This window comes from Beta vulgaris, chromosome 7, assembly GCF_026745355.1.
Source record: "Beta vulgaris subsp. vulgaris cultivar EL10 chromosome 7, EL10.2, whole genome shotgun sequence".
In the NCBI taxonomy this organism is placed as follows: domain Eukaryota; kingdom Viridiplantae; phylum Streptophyta; class Magnoliopsida; order Caryophyllales; family Amaranthaceae; genus Beta; species Beta vulgaris.
This window is the reverse complement of record NC_079208.1, coordinates 2,497,574-2,515,567: the sequence shown is the minus strand read 5'-3', so window position 1 is coordinate 2,515,567 and position 17,994 is coordinate 2,497,574. Positions and strand designations below refer to the sequence as shown.

General features: G+C 33.3%; 1 protein-coding gene across 1 annotated transcript; it reads right to left on the bottom strand.

The window, feature by feature from the left end:
- Positions 1-3,591: 3,591 nt before the first annotated feature.
- On the bottom strand, positions 3,592-15,255 carry LOC104898251 (hypothetical protein). Its single transcript, XM_010685302.4, has 4 exons — positions 14,809-15,255; positions 13,876-14,058; positions 7,031-7,286; positions 3,592-3,924 (listed from the first exon to the last, which is right to left on the bottom strand). Exons 1-4 carry the CDS (start codon positions 15,016-15,018, stop codon positions 3,806-3,808), a joined length of 768 nt encoding a protein of 255 aa, XP_010683604.1. The 5' UTR covers positions 15,019-15,255; the 3' UTR covers positions 3,592-3,805.
- Positions 15,256-17,994: the final 2,739 nt, after the last annotated feature.

The window sequence follows — 17,994 nt, the reverse complement described above, 5'->3', positions numbered from 1 at the left end:
ATCCACCCATAGAAAAATTGACCAATCAAAATCTTTCATCAACTTTAATTAGCCAATGGAATGCTTAAAACAATAGGCATGCAGATTACAGCTTTAGACATGGACGAACCAAATTTCATTACAGCCTTTAATGATAACTTAATGAGGTGGTTATGAGTGGTTTGGGATAAAAGATCCCATTTTGTCATTACTATTGGGTGCATTGGGAGAGTAAATAATGAGGATATTTTAGGAACTTATCTAATTTCATGAGGGTATTATGGACATAATTGATAATTAAAAATAGAAATAGGACTTATATTTTGGGACACCTTATAAGGAAACAGGACTTATATTATGGGACGGAGGGAGTAGTTAATAAGCTCATAATATCATTATCTTTAGGGTAAGGGTTTTTCATAGTGCAGTGTATATGTTGTGCTTGTTTAAATCCAACAGGAGTTGTATTCAGCGTATGACTTAATTGATATAAATAAGAAGTGTCTGGCCTCATTTAGAGCTAAAAATTGTAAAATAAAAATCTTTTAAAATATCTGAGGAGTGACATCAATATAATCTTTTCTTAGTATTATAATTATTAGTTGATTACTTAAATTAGGAGTTGTTTAAGGAAACTCAACCCGTTATTTGATGATCATGAGTGATATTTGGGATACTTTACTATTCGGTTGCATATCTACCATATTTCTCTAATAAAAATGTTGCACATATGATATATGAGTCCAAACACCAATAATGAAAAATATTTTATACGACTCAATATCTATTAATATAAAAAAAGTATATAAAGCCTTAAATTTTTCGTAGCCCTGTGCGATTAGCTATGTCGCACGTGCTCTATGCCGCCCCTGGATAGCGTTGAGATCCGAATTCGGTTTTCTTCCATTACTGACATAGCTTACAGCTTTGCTCAGAAAGTTGTGGCGGTAAACCAGGAAATGAATTTCTTATTTACTTTTCTTTTTTAAATGCTTTTTTTTTGTTTCCCTCGTTTCTTCTCTAATAATTATAATGCATGCCTATTTAGTTTAGTTTCAATTTAATTCAATTCAGTTAACCTAAAAAAAATATGGCCTTTGAGGCATGTACAAATTTGAGAGTTAAGGACTCGGAGTGAGCAACACTTGGATAGTGTGCATACGCTTGTACGTAGAGTATGGTGCGCACACGTATATTTTTTACTAACATATAACAAGCTAAATGAACACATGTACATGGCTAACAAGCCAAATAACATATGTACATCTCTGTTGGTACGTACATGTTCGTTGGTATTGGTCTTTATGTTCATCGTGCGTATATATGATTCTCATCCTACAGACGTGTGTATGTACAAATTTGGATAGAGTGAGGGAGTTGTATGTCTTTTTAATTAAGAAAGAAAACAGTCGTGTTGATTAACAAATTCTATAAAGTTCCCACGAAGCACCTAGAATTAGAAATTTCCTCTTACATTTTTTGTATATTTTATATTTGTATATATTACATTTTGCATATATTACATTTTGCATATGTGACTAAAGTATGTGACAAATGAGCAAAGAATCACTTGCGAGCATATAGTTTTACGTGATAGCACATCAGAATTTGCAGCTAACTTGAGGGATATGAATCAGATAGGTTTTTAGCTTTAATCTAATCTTAAACTTATCTAGTATTTTTTTTTTAAAAAAAAGGACATGTAAAAATTTATACGAACAAGAATCTAAAGTGTCTCAGTTTCCTTTATTTAGGATTTTATACCATATAATCATGGGGGGCGTTTGGTTTGGGGGAAACTGGAAAGGGAAAGGGAATAGAACCTCTTGATTCCCTTTTATGTTGTTTGTTTTGGGGGTTTCTTTTCTCCCCCTTTCCCCTCCTTACCCCCAAATCCCTCTAATTTGATTACCCACACCCCCCAAGGTTTCACATTCCCTTTCTTTGACTCATCATAGACCACCTCCTTGACCATCCAACCACCACCACCAAACCATCACAACCTAACCCAAACATTACCACCACTAACCGGCCACCACCTAACCGCCATCACCCAACCACTTCCTTGACCACCCAACCGCCGACAACCCTAACCCGACCACCAGAACCCTAACCCAACCACCACCAGGGGAGGACGCGACGCAGGGGAGGGGGAGCGAGAGGACGCGACGCAGGGGAGGGGGAGCGAGAGGACGCGAAGCTACTGGGTGGGGAGGGTGGAGAGAGGAGGCGACCGAGGCAAGGGGATGGGGAGGGTGCGACGCGATGCGAAGGAGAGAGAAATAGGTGGTGCGACGCGATGCGATGCGAAGGAGAGAGAAGACGCGACGCTACTGGGTGGTGCGACGCGATGCGAAGGAGAGAGGGAGGCGCGGCGGGAAGAGGAGGGAGAGGTGCGGCGGCTCTACTGGGTGGTGCGACGCGATGCGAAGGAGAGAAATGGGACGCGGCGCTACTGGTTGGGGAGGCTGGCGGCGGCACTACAAGGGAGGAGGAACTGGTGGTGCTATGGTGGAAGAGAGGTAGGAGGAAGAAAAAGAATTTGTACCTACCAAATAGCACATAACATCTAAGGGTTTTGCTTTCCTTTCCCTCTCTACCCCTTTCTTGATTACATTCCCTTTACCCCATGACAACCAAACGCCCCCTAAGTGTCTTTTTTTCGGAACTAACCTCCACTTTTGTCCTTCAAAAGATAATTTCATGAAATGTAACGTTTTGTAAGATGTGTTATTAAGGTCAAACATCTTAATCTTTTGGGATTATATATATAAGAGTATAATCGAGCTTGTTCACGAGGTTTGGGGTCGAGTTTTGCCTAAATTAACTCGGCTCGTTAATGTCTTGAGCCGAGTCTGAATCCGAGCCGAGCTACTACGAGCGGAGCTTTGACCGACCAAATCTCAAACTGTTCGCGAATGGACCAAGCTCATTATCACCCCCACACACCACATGCGCACGATAAATGTAGCTAGATGTAGACATTATTAAGCCAATGAAGCATAACGTGTAAAAGGGGGTTGCCAATGGGCCTAGTCATCTCAAACTTGCATGTCCAACTCGTTTATGCATATTTTTGTTTTCATTTTAGTTATTCACTATGCTTTTCGTAAAACTCGAGGAGATAGAGGGAAAATTTGGAGAAAGAAATGAAAAAGGTGTGGTGAAGAGTGGGGAGAGATAAACAATTTTAGTACAATGTAATCTATCACTTAATCAAGTAATTTTTTTGAAAACATGTAAAAAAAAAAAAAAAAGCGGGTCAATTTTTGTGAAATGGAATGAGAAGCCTTTGTCAATTCGCCTCCTAAAGAATAAACTGATATAGTTGGAAAAATAATGAGTTATTTTCCAAATTCATTTGAATTTGGAACTTGTTTTGTTAGATTTGACATATATTTTCCACTCTTAGATTATTATTTTTTAAATCATGTACGTTCAATCTACCTTACATATTCCAATCGTACACTTACACTTCACATATTCATTTTGTTTAGAACATTCAATCATAAGCTAAGAAAACATATTCTAATTTCAAGAACAACATTCATGAAAGTTTCTACACATTCTACTACTAACCAGTAAGCATCCTAACTCCTAAGATAGCATCTAAGTGACCAAAGGACACAAACATATAAACTAACCTACTCCATAAGTTCAAGGAGAAGCATTATTATTATTCAAAAGCTATTGTAGTAGACTGGTAGTAATAACTAGTACTAGATTATTTATGTTTCAAACTAACAAGTCAACAGAAACGGCTGTCTTTACAACACTTGAGTTAAGTGAAGTAGTAGTAGTAGTGTAGTACTACAACTCCAAGTCTTTAGTAGGTCCAGTCTTTTGGTAGTCCCACTTCAGAAGATCCAACTGATTTACAGCAATAGTTTTCTTCTGCCTTCCTTGTGCCAAGCCTCCTTGTTGTTCCTCTATGTGGTGCCACCCCTATTATGAGTTCACCCCAAAATAATGAATAAGAAGGAATAGTTCGTAATACTCCCTCCAGTTTTTATTAGTTTATCCGTTTTTTTTCACAAAGTTTTAGAAGAAACAATATCGTAAGATCAGGGCCGGCTTTTATCATGTTCAACATGTTCTATGGAACAGGGCCCCCTTAATTATGAGGGCTTCAAACTAGAGAAAGTCCAGGTAGTAAAACGAAAAGATTTATTAACTTTTCAGTTCCCACAATATGCGTATTTTTTATTTTCTGCAACTCTTAATTCTCAAAACCATTCACCTTCTCATTTTTTTCGGAAACGCATACACCTTATATTGATTACTCTTAATTCAAGCCTCTAATTATCACTTCAACATAATCTTTCAATCCATATTTCCAATTAACCTCAAATGGAACACCGAAAAATATGGTTTAAACTGGAAAATTCTTTTATTACCTATTTATTTGCAATCCATTTCAACTTAAATTTATCTTTTAATCATAAGAAATAGTCCCCAAATAATTTACTTATTTGGGGTACTCTTTTTTGATAATCTGATTACATGAAGTGAAAAATCATGAATGGATGAGCTATTATATTATTAAATTCTCACATATGAGTTCGCACAGGGCCTCCATATAGTTCGAGACGGACCTATGTAAGACATAGAAGGAAAGAAAAACTACGGAGTATTATTTCATGTTAAAGTTGAATGTATGTGTGATGGAAAGTTAGTAGTACTATTCCAAAAATAGAAACAAAAGAAATGGATAAACTAATAAGGTACATCCCAAAAAAAAAAATACGGGTAAACTAAATACCGAAGGTAGTAGTTAGCAAATAGGAATCTCCAATGTTTTCATTTTTTTTGTTTGAGGGATTGGAAAAATCATATGTAACGAACGTTAGCCGATGCAAGCTTATAGTACTAGAGCTCTAGAAAATTTCGGCAAATGAGTTATCTTAAATAAAGAAAAAAAACATACAAAAATTATCATTAAAAAAATACCTCAAATTTTGATACTTCAAATGAATACTTCATTTTAAATTAAAAGCTTGACTCTTTTCTACAAAGTAGTAGAGTCGAATGCTTAATCACTCGCATTCGAGTAGACATTTAATTCGTGTTTGAGTAACATAGATGTTAATTGTACTAAAGAATTAAGAGTAGAGTCAAAGCAGTGTTTTTAAAGAAGGTTTCTCCTGATGATATTTAGGTTGTGGTTTGAGTCTCTTTAAGGGTGTTCTTTTGATGTATTTTCCTCAAATTATAAAATTGATTAATAGGACATGTTAAGGGTCGGGCCTGATGGAAAGACATAGAAACGTCAATTTACAAGCATGCATGTGATTATAGCTTTATTGTTATTAGACAAATCTATACAAATATATCAAAAGGCATGCGAAAACAAGAAACTGTGCCATGTGGCGCTCTCTCTATGGAGTTTTAGTTCATGTAATCCATGTACAATAAAAAAATTAAGAAATTGCTGAGTATAGAGTTTGATCTTGAGACCTCAAGTATATATACCAAAATTTTAACCACTAGGCTAAGTTGTATTTAGTGTTATTACCATAAAGTATTATATTAATAAACGAATATTTTTCTTACCCGGCCTAATAAGTAATAACTAGTTTATTACTTAAAAAAGGTCAATTCACAAGTACTTCCTCCATTTTTTTTAGATGACCCGTTTTGGCTTTTGACACTATTTAGTATTCGCATGTGTAACTTTGACTATTTTTTGTGATTTGTACTTCAGGAAAAATATAATCATGTGTGATCTTGTTAGATTCGTGTCAATGTAGATTTTCATAATATCAACTTTTGTAATTTTTGTTTATTGATAATTACAAATGTAAAAATAAATTTAAAATAATGTATCGACACGTGTGTTCAAGAAAAACGGGACAACTAAAAAAAACAAAGGTAGTATGACAGAACACTAATGACCCACGTGTGATTATAAAGTAGAAGCAAAAATTTGTATACAAATGATTATTTTTCTTTTCCAAATAGTATGGTTTACTATGAGTTCACTCATGGTACACCCGGGTGTACCATGAGCATGGTACCCTCAGGGGTATTATTGTAATAAATTAGAACTTCAGGTGCTCATTTGACACCATATTTGCTCATATGGGCATTTTGCTCATTTACTCATTTGCTCACTTTGCTCATTTTGAAATAAAAGTGTGCGATCATTTTCTTAAATGAGTAGAAATGTTTGCTTATTTACTCATTTGTTCATTTTGCTTATTTGTTCATTCGCTCATTTGGAGAAAATAATCTTGGGTGTACCATGAGCATGGTACACCCAGATGTACTATAAATATTCTCGTTTTCTATTGTTTTCAGCAAAGTCCTAAGATATTTTTATATTTTTTTTATTTTTTGACAGGAGATATTTTTATATTTTTAGTTGTAACTCGTAAGACAGATCATTGGTACTTCCAAGTAGTTTCTCCTCTATCTTTTATTTTACTTATAAATTTTAATTCATTATTATTGATTCACTTCAAAATATACCTATAAAATGGGAATAAATTTCCTATACAATTTATATACTTCTACATTAGGTAGTAAAATATTAAGTTGTCATTTGGCTGAATGTAATGAATCCTAAGTTTCTAGGAAATTCCAAATGCAAATAGAAATTACAATACTATTTGTTTGATTATTACATATATTCTCGTCTTCCCATATATAGGAATTTCACATACTTAGAACTTGGTAAGTTTATTCTTCTATTTTGTAGGAAGTAATTTTATTATATTCATGTCAACTAAACAATTTTATGTTCCACATTTTGGATTCTATGACTTCTTATGTATTTCGATATCTAACAAAGAAGCATCCGAGAAATTGAGATGCCCTTAAAACAATAATTTATCTAAGAAATTATCGAATTTTCTTTGGATTCAGCTCAAGTCAATTCGTTCAAGATATATTCGACCGACAAACCATGCAATTTGTGTGTTTGGGTTCAGTCGAGTTGATTTGTCTGTATTAAAATGAAATTGTCTACCTTGAAATTTAAATTCGTCACTTTTACCAGACCTACTCGTAATCAATATAATAAAAGCCCGCAAAAAAAAAAAACCATCACCTGATGGCTTGTAGGTTTCACCGTCAGAGCGGATGGCAGAATGAGAGGTGGTGCATGGGATGAAAACACCAGTACCAGAGGAGGTGCTACTGCTACTACTACTGCTACCGCCGCGGCAATTTCTCATCAACCCGAATCCAAGCCCGAACCCGGATTCACACCCACTTGGTTGTAATGTATAAAGCCGGTTTTGTTGCTGCCTATGCACAGGCCTACTATTTCTAGCTATTCTTGTCTCCATCAATTGCTCAGCTACCTTTTTATAGATAAAGAAAAAAACAATTAAAAGAGTAAAAAGTAAGAAAATCCAGTTTAAAAGCTGAAAAAGTTGAAACATTATTAGAGTTGAGATTGACATCATACAAAAGCATAGAAATCTCAAATAATCAAATCTACAAAAGATATAACGAAAATTTTGTTATATCAACATCTAATTATTAGAGTTTTTGAAAACTCAAAAAGTACATGATCATAATTCATGAAAGGTTAAGGACCCATTTTTTATGGACGGTTTGGAACTCAATTGAATTAAGCTTAATATAAGAGGATAACTTAACTAAAATTGAAATAAGTCCAAAAGAATAGGGCTTAAGTTAATATCAAAATAAATTCAATTTGGTATTACGTCTATTTTTGTAATCATATTTATTTTTGTTGATAAACATCCTTCTCAATTCTCACCATCAATTTATGATATAAAGCATTCGGACACATAATTGAAGTTGTATGGACCTATCACACATTTTAGAATTATTATTATTGTGAATATCAATATTAACCAAGTGACATGAAGTTAACATTCAAATTTGAGGACTCTTTGCATTAAGTTTACAATGATGCAAATGGGAACATGTATAATGATTAATGAATAAGAGTAAAACTATTTTTCTTAAGCTTAACTGAACGAAATTTGTATAAAACTTTCTTTGTTAATATCTTAAAAATACTATAGCTAATTAATTTATTGAAACTAATTTAAGTTTGTCTTGTAAGATAAAGCCTATTTTTAGATTAAAATTAGGTAATGATAAGCCTAATATTAAAAAAAATAATAAGCCTAATATTGACTAGGTTAATTTCTTTCGGTGACTAGTTTAATCCATTTAGTAATTAAGATTATTTTTATATTAAAATTAGACCATTTCTTTTAATAATTTTTGAACTAATTTATCTAAATATTTTAGACTTAAAACCACCCTAACTCTCGGATATACTTCATGCAAATCTTTTTAAGTAATATACTTCTCATTAAAAAATACAAACTCTTAACATAAAAGAGAAAAGTATGTTAGGTAGACACGTACAAAGAACATAATAGTAACTAGTTAGGTTAATAATCAAGGATTATTGGGTCTAATGGTATGATATTCTGTCTCCCATATGAGAGACCAAAGTTCAAATTTTAGTAGAAGCAAAAATTTCAATAGGGGGAGGTATGGAGCTTATTGAGCTTCTGGGCGAGTGAAGATGTGCGAGAATAGCCCAAAGAAGATTCATCTTACCACGGATTTTCCAAAGAAAAAAAAATAAATAGCTAGGTCAATAGTTTATCTTTTTCCTTCAAATATAAGTTCAATTCTCCTGCCAAGTGTTGTATTGGGAAAGGCCATATCACGCTTCTGTCTGTGAAGACAAGTAGGCCGGCTCTAGCTTGTCATATTCATTCTTTTATTCGTTTGATTTAACAGTATTGATCATGTACAGTCGGAGGGGAGAGGTTAAAGAAAATATAGTACTCCCTCCGTCCCATAATATAAGTCCCCTTTCCTTATAAGGTGTCCCAATTTATAAGTCCTATTGCTAAGTAAAGCCATAAATTATCCCCATTCTATCCTCATGGAAACAAAAAAATCTCCAGAATGCCCCTCAAATTTGAGGAATCCAATACATCAGATTTAATGAGAAATGGGATCTTTGACCCATTCTCTCCCTTATTTAATGCGTTTATAGCTGGCAGCTAATTATCATTCACACGCATTTCTTTCTCTCTCCTCTACTTTCCTCTTTCCTTCTTTTTCTCTCTGGGTTTCTTCTTTGCATTTTAGGGTTCAAAGTCCCTGTTCACATGTAACCCTAGAATATATTGCGTGATTTTCTTCAGATGCGTGATTTTCTTCATATTTTGTTTGAAATCTGCAACTTTTTTTCAGTTTTTAATGTTTTCATATATGAATCCCATCTTCAATTAAAGAGATCTTTGAATTTTTTTTCGTTCCTAAATTTTTGAAAATCGTTCCTAAATTTCTTATTTAAACGCAAGAATGTGTTTGATTTGTCATGAATCTACTTTTAATTTCATAATTCTCCTGTTCTCCTTCATATTTCCTCTGTTTTCATATCATGAGTCATGGATTTTCGCATAAATCCATTGATGATCCATCAAATGGTACTTATTCATGCTCTGAATATCCTTACTGTGAATTGGGGCCAAATTGTGAAGGAATTCACTGTTACAGTGGTAGATCTGATGAATCAAAGACAGTTGAGTTCGATGGTGACAAAGAAAATGAAGGAAAACAAGGTGAGTCAGTGACTGAGGTGATTGTGATAAGTGATGATGATAATATCTGCAAGCAAAGGGTAAATTGAAACAAACGCCACTGGTAAACCCTCATCTTCTTCAATTATCAAGAAAAAGGAAAAAAAATTTGATGATGATGTTAGTGATGCTGAGTCTTGTTGTTAGTGATGACGCGTGTGGTTAGTTGTTGATTTTGATCTGCTATGATGTTGGATGTTTGTGATTTAATTTTTGTGGGGTTCATTTTGCTTTGTTGTTCCTACTGTTGTTCACGAATTGTGCTGTGTAACGCTTGAATTTTCAAGAATAAGGATGCTAAGTTTGGTTCTAAGCCTGATTTGTGTTGGAAAAAATTGTTTGGTTATAAACTTGGCCTCTAAATACCGTTGTTGTCTATGAATCATCTCTGTTGCTCCTTCTGTGGTTCAAAGTGTAATCAGTGATGAAAAATTCTTAAAACTTGAAACATTCTAAGGTGATTGAATGCTCTCTCTTAGCCCTCTATGCCACCAGTCCAACATAGTTGACTGATTGAGGCAATTGTGGCAAAGATTGAAGAGCTAACTTCACCTTAGTTTATGAAAATTGGGGACTTCTGAGATTACAACTTCACATTCTATTTTTGGTTATCCATGAATTGGTAAATTTTTTGAAGCTTAAACGTGGTTCATAGACAACAACTTAATTGAAACATGGTTCATTAATCATTTTGCTTCTCCAACATTACAAAGAAAAATAGTTCATGGACTTAGATGAAAAAAAACAAACTGTTAGTCCCCTCCTTACTTCACTAAAACAGAACAAAGTAACTGTTCCCATTTGCTTACTTCACTAAAACAGAAAAAAAACAACTTGATGAATAAACATTGCTAGTCCCTTCCCATGTTAGAGCTTGAAGCCCCATTAACCACCCTTTCCCATGCATCAGCAACTGCCCACATTGGTGCAGTTACTTGTTCTTCTAGCATCCCATTTCTCTCCAGTTTTTTCTTGTTTACATGAGGAACATTGTAGTTGTTCCCTCCACCAACTTTCAATACCTCATTCATAACATATTGAAGAGATAACCAAACATTACTTAATGTGGTATGGTCTAGCTCATTAAAAGCTTGGTTGACAGCCTCTAACAAACTGTCAATGGTCTTTGGCATCTTCTTGTGCATGAGTGATTGAATGGATCTGAAAAATCCAAGGTCTAGGATGTTCAAGTCTGGACTATTGGGTGGTTGTTGGATTAAAATGAAAGTTGATTTTGTGGACAGTTGATTTTGAAACACCAATCAATGTGGCAAGATCTCTTATGCAAGATCTCTGCCCCATTGATAGTTTTGTTATGTCACTTGACTGAATTTGTATCCTCTTCCTACCACATAAATGCAGTCTTCCCTCAACACTACACCTTAACATGGTTTCTGTAAAATTTTTTGCTGCATTCCATATACGACTAACAGTTTTTGTTGCAACATTAAACTGAACTGCAGCTAATTTGATGCTGCCATATTGCAACTTACCTTCCTTTGCTCTGTTGAGAAGGAATAACAAGACTTGTAACTTGTTATCACTGCTGAGCCTGTTCCTCAGCTTATGATGAGCTGTGGCAGCTTCTTCATTGTCTTCTGTTGATGCTGGTTGTGCCTCATTAATGTCCAGTTGGAAGCCCAAGTGTTCCAAGTCCCCACCCTCTGGTGCAATATCATTGTCACTGTCATCATAGTCACTTGGTGACCAAGCATCATTCAAATTCCACTCTGAAGCCATGAAGGAGCAGGCGATGATGCTGAAGATTTTGTTTTTTTTTTTTTTGGTTTTTGGTTAAGTATGGTACTGTGTTTGTAATGAGGAAGTGAGAACAAAAAAAATGAAATGCCCTATATTTATACTGTATCCATGGCGCCAAAAGCAAAAATTTGGCAACATCCTTAATTTAGTTGATGAGATTTACTTACAGCCGTTAGATTTGGCTTAAGAAACTGTGAATCTGTGTAATGGTATTTGTTGTGATTTTATTGGTTGAGAGGAAGTAATAAAGTGATTTCATTGGGCAAAGTTGTTATACATGGATTTGTCATTATGTACAGCAGTAGAAAGCAAAAACCTTTGAGCTTCCAAGAGGATTAAAAGCTGCACGCCTAATCCAATACATCAGTTTTTTTTCTTTTTTTTTTTAAACAAAAATTATGTGCTTCCCAATACGAATCATGGTACATTTATCCAATGAAGATTCCATTTGCCTTAATACCCGCGTAAAAACGGAATCAGGACTTATATTATGGGACGGAGGGAGTACAATATATACTTTATTTGAGTCCCTGTTCTATATTTTTTTTCTCTTATTACAATAATTGAATTTTCACACTTATTAATATATAATTTTAATTATTAATATTTTTAATTACTTTTAATAAAAACTATACAAGTTTGATATTTTAAAAGTCTGTATCAAAATAAATCTAATAACATTTTATATGATTATATTTTTCCTTACGTAAAAATCACAATAGATAAATAAAGAGTGATAAGTGAATAATGTAAGAATCTTATTGATGTACTCCCTCTGTATTTTTTTATCTTTCCTACTTTGACTTCGCAGGTTTGCCAATGCACTTTTTCTACATTAAATATCTTTCATTACATATCAGTAAAAAAATATAATAATTGAATATTAATAAACTACTCATTGAGACGAATCAAACAAGACCCCACATGACTATATTTTTTCTTATATATTGAAAAAAAATTAAAAGATTCTCTCTAAATGTGAATAGTGTCAAGATTCTAAGTGAGAAAGATAAAAAAATACAGAGGGAGTAATAGAAAAAGAACGAAAGGAAGTACTTTTGACTTATTTTTTTTTATCATTTGTTTTTTTATATTTCGAACGGAATCATCATTTGTTATTTATATATAATAATATACTAGTTATGTTGTAGTATTTCTTTACTCTTTATATCGTCTTGATATAAGTACCCTTGAAAGTCTATAATTATAAAAATTATACATATACGATATATGAAGTAATTAAGATATAAACATGAATACTAATAATGAGAAATTTTGTAGAAAATATTATTATTAACATTTATATATATTCATTGAGTTTGTCTGGTAAGAGACCGCCTATTTTTAAATTAAAATTAGGTAATGGTAAACTCAATATTAAAAAGAGAACCAATAGTGACTAGATTAATTTCTTTTGATGACTAGTTTAATCTATTTAGTGACTAGCCGTCTCTTTTAATAATTTTTTATATTCCTCATATTCATGTCATATCATATAAATTATAAAGAAAACCAGAACTCGCAATTCAGTTGTGTTTATGGATCATGGTTGATCTTATGTAAGTTTATATTAAAAACTTCCTAAAGTTTAGGACAATTGCATAATACCATATAACGAGAATATTTATAGTACACCTGGGTGTACCATACTCATGGTACACCCAAGACTATTTTCTCCAAATGAGCAAAATGAGCAAATGAACAAATGAACAAAATGAACAAATGAGCAAATGAACAAACATTTCTACTCATTTAAGAAAATGAGCAAACACTTTTATTACAAAATGAGCAAATGAACAAATGAGTAAATAAGCAAAATGCCCATATGAGCAAATTTGGTATCAAATGAGCACCTGAAATTCTAATTTATTACAAAAATACCCCTAGGTGTACCATTGGTACACCCAGGTGTATCATAAGTGAACTCCCATATAACAATTAGCTAGGTTTAATTTTGAGTCTATTCCGCATTCATGTCATATTAGATTTGATTTTAATTCATTAACTTAATCTTTCATGTCCATGTTGTATCAATTTCAATCATATAGTCTTATTCATTAAAAATTGAAAGAAATCATTTTAAAAAGAAAAAGCTAAATGCAGCCCTAAGAGCTGCATATAAGAAGCTAAAAATGGATAAAACAAGCATTAACTTAACATTTATTATATAGACTAATGCAAACTTTTGTCATAAATTTACAACTATATTCCATTTTAAGCAATGTATTTATGTTTTATATACAGCCCTAAGGGCAGCATATAGCATAACCCTTTTAAAAATAACAACCAGAATTATTCCTTCTACTTTTAAAACACTTTTACATTTTTCACTTTTTGACCAGTGCATAACTTTAAGGAGAATCTAATAAGATCTCACATTATTATCTTTTTACTTTTTTTTTTTTTTTTGAGGGGAATTATCATTTTACTTACGTACAACTAATTAATGATAGTCAAAATAAAATTTATGAATAGTTAAAGTGTAACAATTTAAAAAACACGAAAATAGTATGATTGTATGAGAAGATGAGAGGTAAGAGCAAACCGGTTTGTGCATAGAGAAATGTCGAACCGGAATATCTGGAATAGAGTGAACCGGACCGGAATCATAGTTGAAGAGACCATGGTCAACGGATTTGGGACCCACACTCAGTCCATAACACCCATTTGGAGTAGGAGTGGTTACTGCATACTGTAACTGTGTCATTGCTCCATACATTTCTAACCGCTGCAACAACCAAACAACATTCGTCCAAATTTTTTTAAGCCACATAATTTCTTCATAATCAACAAATATACCATACCTCCGTTTAATATTATTTGCACCGACTAAACACTTTCTACTGATACTTTACGCCAAATCGTTGCAAATAATATAAAATAGAAGTAATATCATCTTTATACCTATACTTTTATTCGACCTACTAAAAAATTAAATCATGAAACTTATTTTTTTAGATAATCAAGCGATTAAGCATAATGATATAAACGAGACTTGATCCAGGTTTCGGATACCATCCTCACATGTAACTCAAATTATGATAGTAAGAGTTTGTCTTATAAGTCCGAACATTACATGCACCTGATGAATAGTGAACACCCAAAAAAAATAGTTTGAACTTTTTGTTTAAATCAGTTTGAAACATAATGACAGTTACCTGAAATAAACAAAAAGAAAATGTAAAAACACAGATGTATTTATTGCATGGTACATTTAAGGGGTTTTTTTTTTCATTTGTTTATATACTCTTCCTATTGACCCTCGAGCGAATTTTGTTTATGTGGAAGTTTCAAATAAACAATAAGCAAAAAAAATTAATCTCGGATATACCATGTTTATGATACATTCACGTGTATTCGTGTATCTTTAACTATAAAGAAAATCAGAATAAATTGTAAAGCAGTTACCACTCGTTTTACGCATAGCATGCATATAAGACTAGTAATAAAAGTTATACGAGTGAAACAAGTGAAAAACCTGAGAAATAGGAGGTTTGTGGGTAATAAGAGAGTGATGATGATGAAGAAAACTCAAGTTGTTGAAGTGACGGTTGAGATCTTCTATAGAAGTAACAGTAACAGCAGTTGAACGGTTGTGATTATGTTGATGATGAGATTCTTCGGTTGGAAAAATATCAGAAGGAAGCCATGATTCTCCGTCGTCTAAATTAGCAGCCAAATCCTCCATGTTATTATATTAATTTATGAAAGAGTAATTAAGAGTATGATTATGTTAAAGAGAGAGTTGATTTGTTGGTTTCAATTTATGTGTGTAAGTGAAGTTGGGAGTTGGGGTTTTATATGAGAATGAGAAGTTCTTTTCATTTTGGACAACGTATATGGGAAGTTGGGGGAAATGAAATGAGAGTGTTGTTTTTGGTGTGAGTGGAAGTCGTACTCACGTGAGAGAACTCGTCAATGGGACAGAACTCAGTCAAGAGAGAGAGAGAGAGGGGACTGTGTTTGTGCATGAGTGAGTGAGTGAGTGAGTTGGCCGCATTAATAGTTTCTCATTATCCATCGTCACTCATCATTTCTTTTCTAAATGAGCGATCAAGTGTAGTGATGTAGATGTCTAGACGGAATTTATTTTTAAAGGTTTAGGTATCACTTTTATAAGACTTTATCAACTAAATTCGATGATATATAGGCTATATTTGGCAATACTGGCTGAAATAAAGCTGAAACTGATAAGGTGACTGAAACTAATTAGTTAGCAGTTGGAATTGTTAAGGTGCTGAAACTGAAAAGTTAGTTGATTGCATAACTTGTTTGGTAAAATTATTTATGACTGTAGAATATCTTTTTAGGCTTAAAAAAGATTTAAAAAAATAATAAAATGAATTTCAGCACCTGATCTCGGACGCTATATTTTACTCCAACTCAATTTCAGTCAAATTTTGGACTTAAATTTTATTTGAGTTCTTCCACCAAACACCACTAATCATATAAGGTGACTAAAAATTGTAGCATTGATAAGTCACCTAAAATGCTTCCCCAAACAGAACCATAGTCTCTCCCTTTCAAAAAATGCTTCTCTCATTTTCCTTAGAAAAGTACTTCTTTCGAGTTTATTTCTTTGCAACATCGAGGATGGGTTTATTTTTAATGAAGTAATGTAAAGAGTAAATAGATATAAAAAGGGAATTTATATGATGAAATTGAGATCGAGGAAATCTTTAGCCAAATTTGAAAATGTTGTAATAAATATTGAAAAAAGACGAACAAGTAATTTGAAATCTCGAAATCTAAATTTTGGCTTAATGACACCAAGTATTACTTGGTGATAATGTCGAATTCACTCACTTTACTTCCTATTGCTTAAATATTTCCGCCGTCAAAATTATAAAGAAAAATTGGCATGAATAATCTTATTGTCTCAAGATTATCTAAATGAAAGGTGTGACATAATAAATTACTCCCTTACTGTTTCTCCCATCTTCTCATTTGCGATCTCCAAATACGAATTTGATCATTAGTATCACCATTACATTATACTAAACTTTATAAGATTTAAAATTCGAAAACTATACGTTATAGTAAATCTAAAAAGATTCATCATGATAATGTTTTTTCTTATTTATTAATGTAAGTTTACAATCAAATCCAAAAGTTGAGTCTTATTCTCTCCTCGTCCTCTCACATTCTCTTTCCAGGGTTTCTAATAATTCTATTGGCATCCAACGCGAACATACAACCCCTTTTCTTCGTTTTTAGAGTTGTTATCTTCTTTACTGCTTTCTTTTGGTTTGCTCTCTCCATATGTGAGAGTTTTTCTCTCCCTTTTCGGTGGGTTGCTTCTCATATATGTATGACTTTTTTTTTTCTCATGGTGTTAATAATATGGATATATGAGAGTTTAGATTTTATCAGCAATTCGACACCAGGAACATTTACATCACAAAATCAAATTATGAAGGTATGTACTTGGAAGGATCCAAAGACATCGATATACGTTGCTCGCGTCAAGCTTGAAGCAGCGGAGTTGCAATTGTGCTCGAGAGTATGCTTTAAATTAATTGGCCAGTTTCGTCATGAAAACTATTGTGATTTGCTAAATTTGACTTTTCAGATCTTAATTATCATTGTATGTATCATATGACTTACTATTAATAATGATGTATTTTCTTCACATTAAAAAATTAAGGTTAGATAAAAAAAAATTAATTAGGTAAACTCTAAGAAATGAAGGAAGTACATTACATATAAGAGGCAATGCCTTATAAATAGATCATATGGATGAGAGCCTCCCTCTCTCTCTTTTTTCTCTCTAGAACCCTAGCCTTCCTTACTCATTCTTCATCAGTTAGGGGCTGCCATCAAGCCTCTTTTTCCCTTTTATTTTCAGTTTTTAGTTTATTTTCTTATTTTGTTGAATAAATTAGTATCACTTTATGAGATTTCTTCAAACCCTGTTATGGGGTTTTTAGTCTATGTTGTGGAGATTTCCTCTACCCTATGGGAGTTGTGAGTGTGGTTTTTTCGTTTTTAGGTATGAGAAATTGTTCTTATTGGTTGAAGTTCAAGACTTAACATGAAAGTATTGGAATATCGGATGCGGTTAACATGGTTCGATTAATAATGCTCTTCCCAAACTATGTCAGAATGATATACTTTCTCATCAATAGCTGTTTGATTCAGCAAATACTAGAGGTGATCATTTTGGCCCGGTCCGTTTTTTGGCCAGGTTTTGTGCAGAATTTTTTGGCCCGCGGGCCGGGCCGGGCCCAGCCGTATTTTTTTGGCTTTGGGCAAGTCAAAAATGACTTTTTAGTTTATTTTTTGGCCCGACCAGTTTTGGCCCGCAAAAGCCCGCTAATTTATGCCCAAAATAGTGGGGTTTGGACACAAAATTCGACCCGAATTTAGGCCCGGCCCGGCCCGACCAATGGGCAAAATTTTTTGGCCGCGGCCCGGCCCATGATCACCTCTAGCAAATACAAGGGGGCTGCGTTGTATTGCTCGATCTGGTTCATTATAGTTTTTCGAAGACAAATTTGATTTAACCTTGTTTAATTGTATCTTGTTTTTTTATAATATCTATTGTAGATGTCGTTTGGCCTTCAATTAATGAAATTTCTTTTTTTAAAAAAAAATCATATGGATGAGAACAATTAATTAATTACTAGCTTTTTATGCACGCGATGCGTGCGATGACATTTTT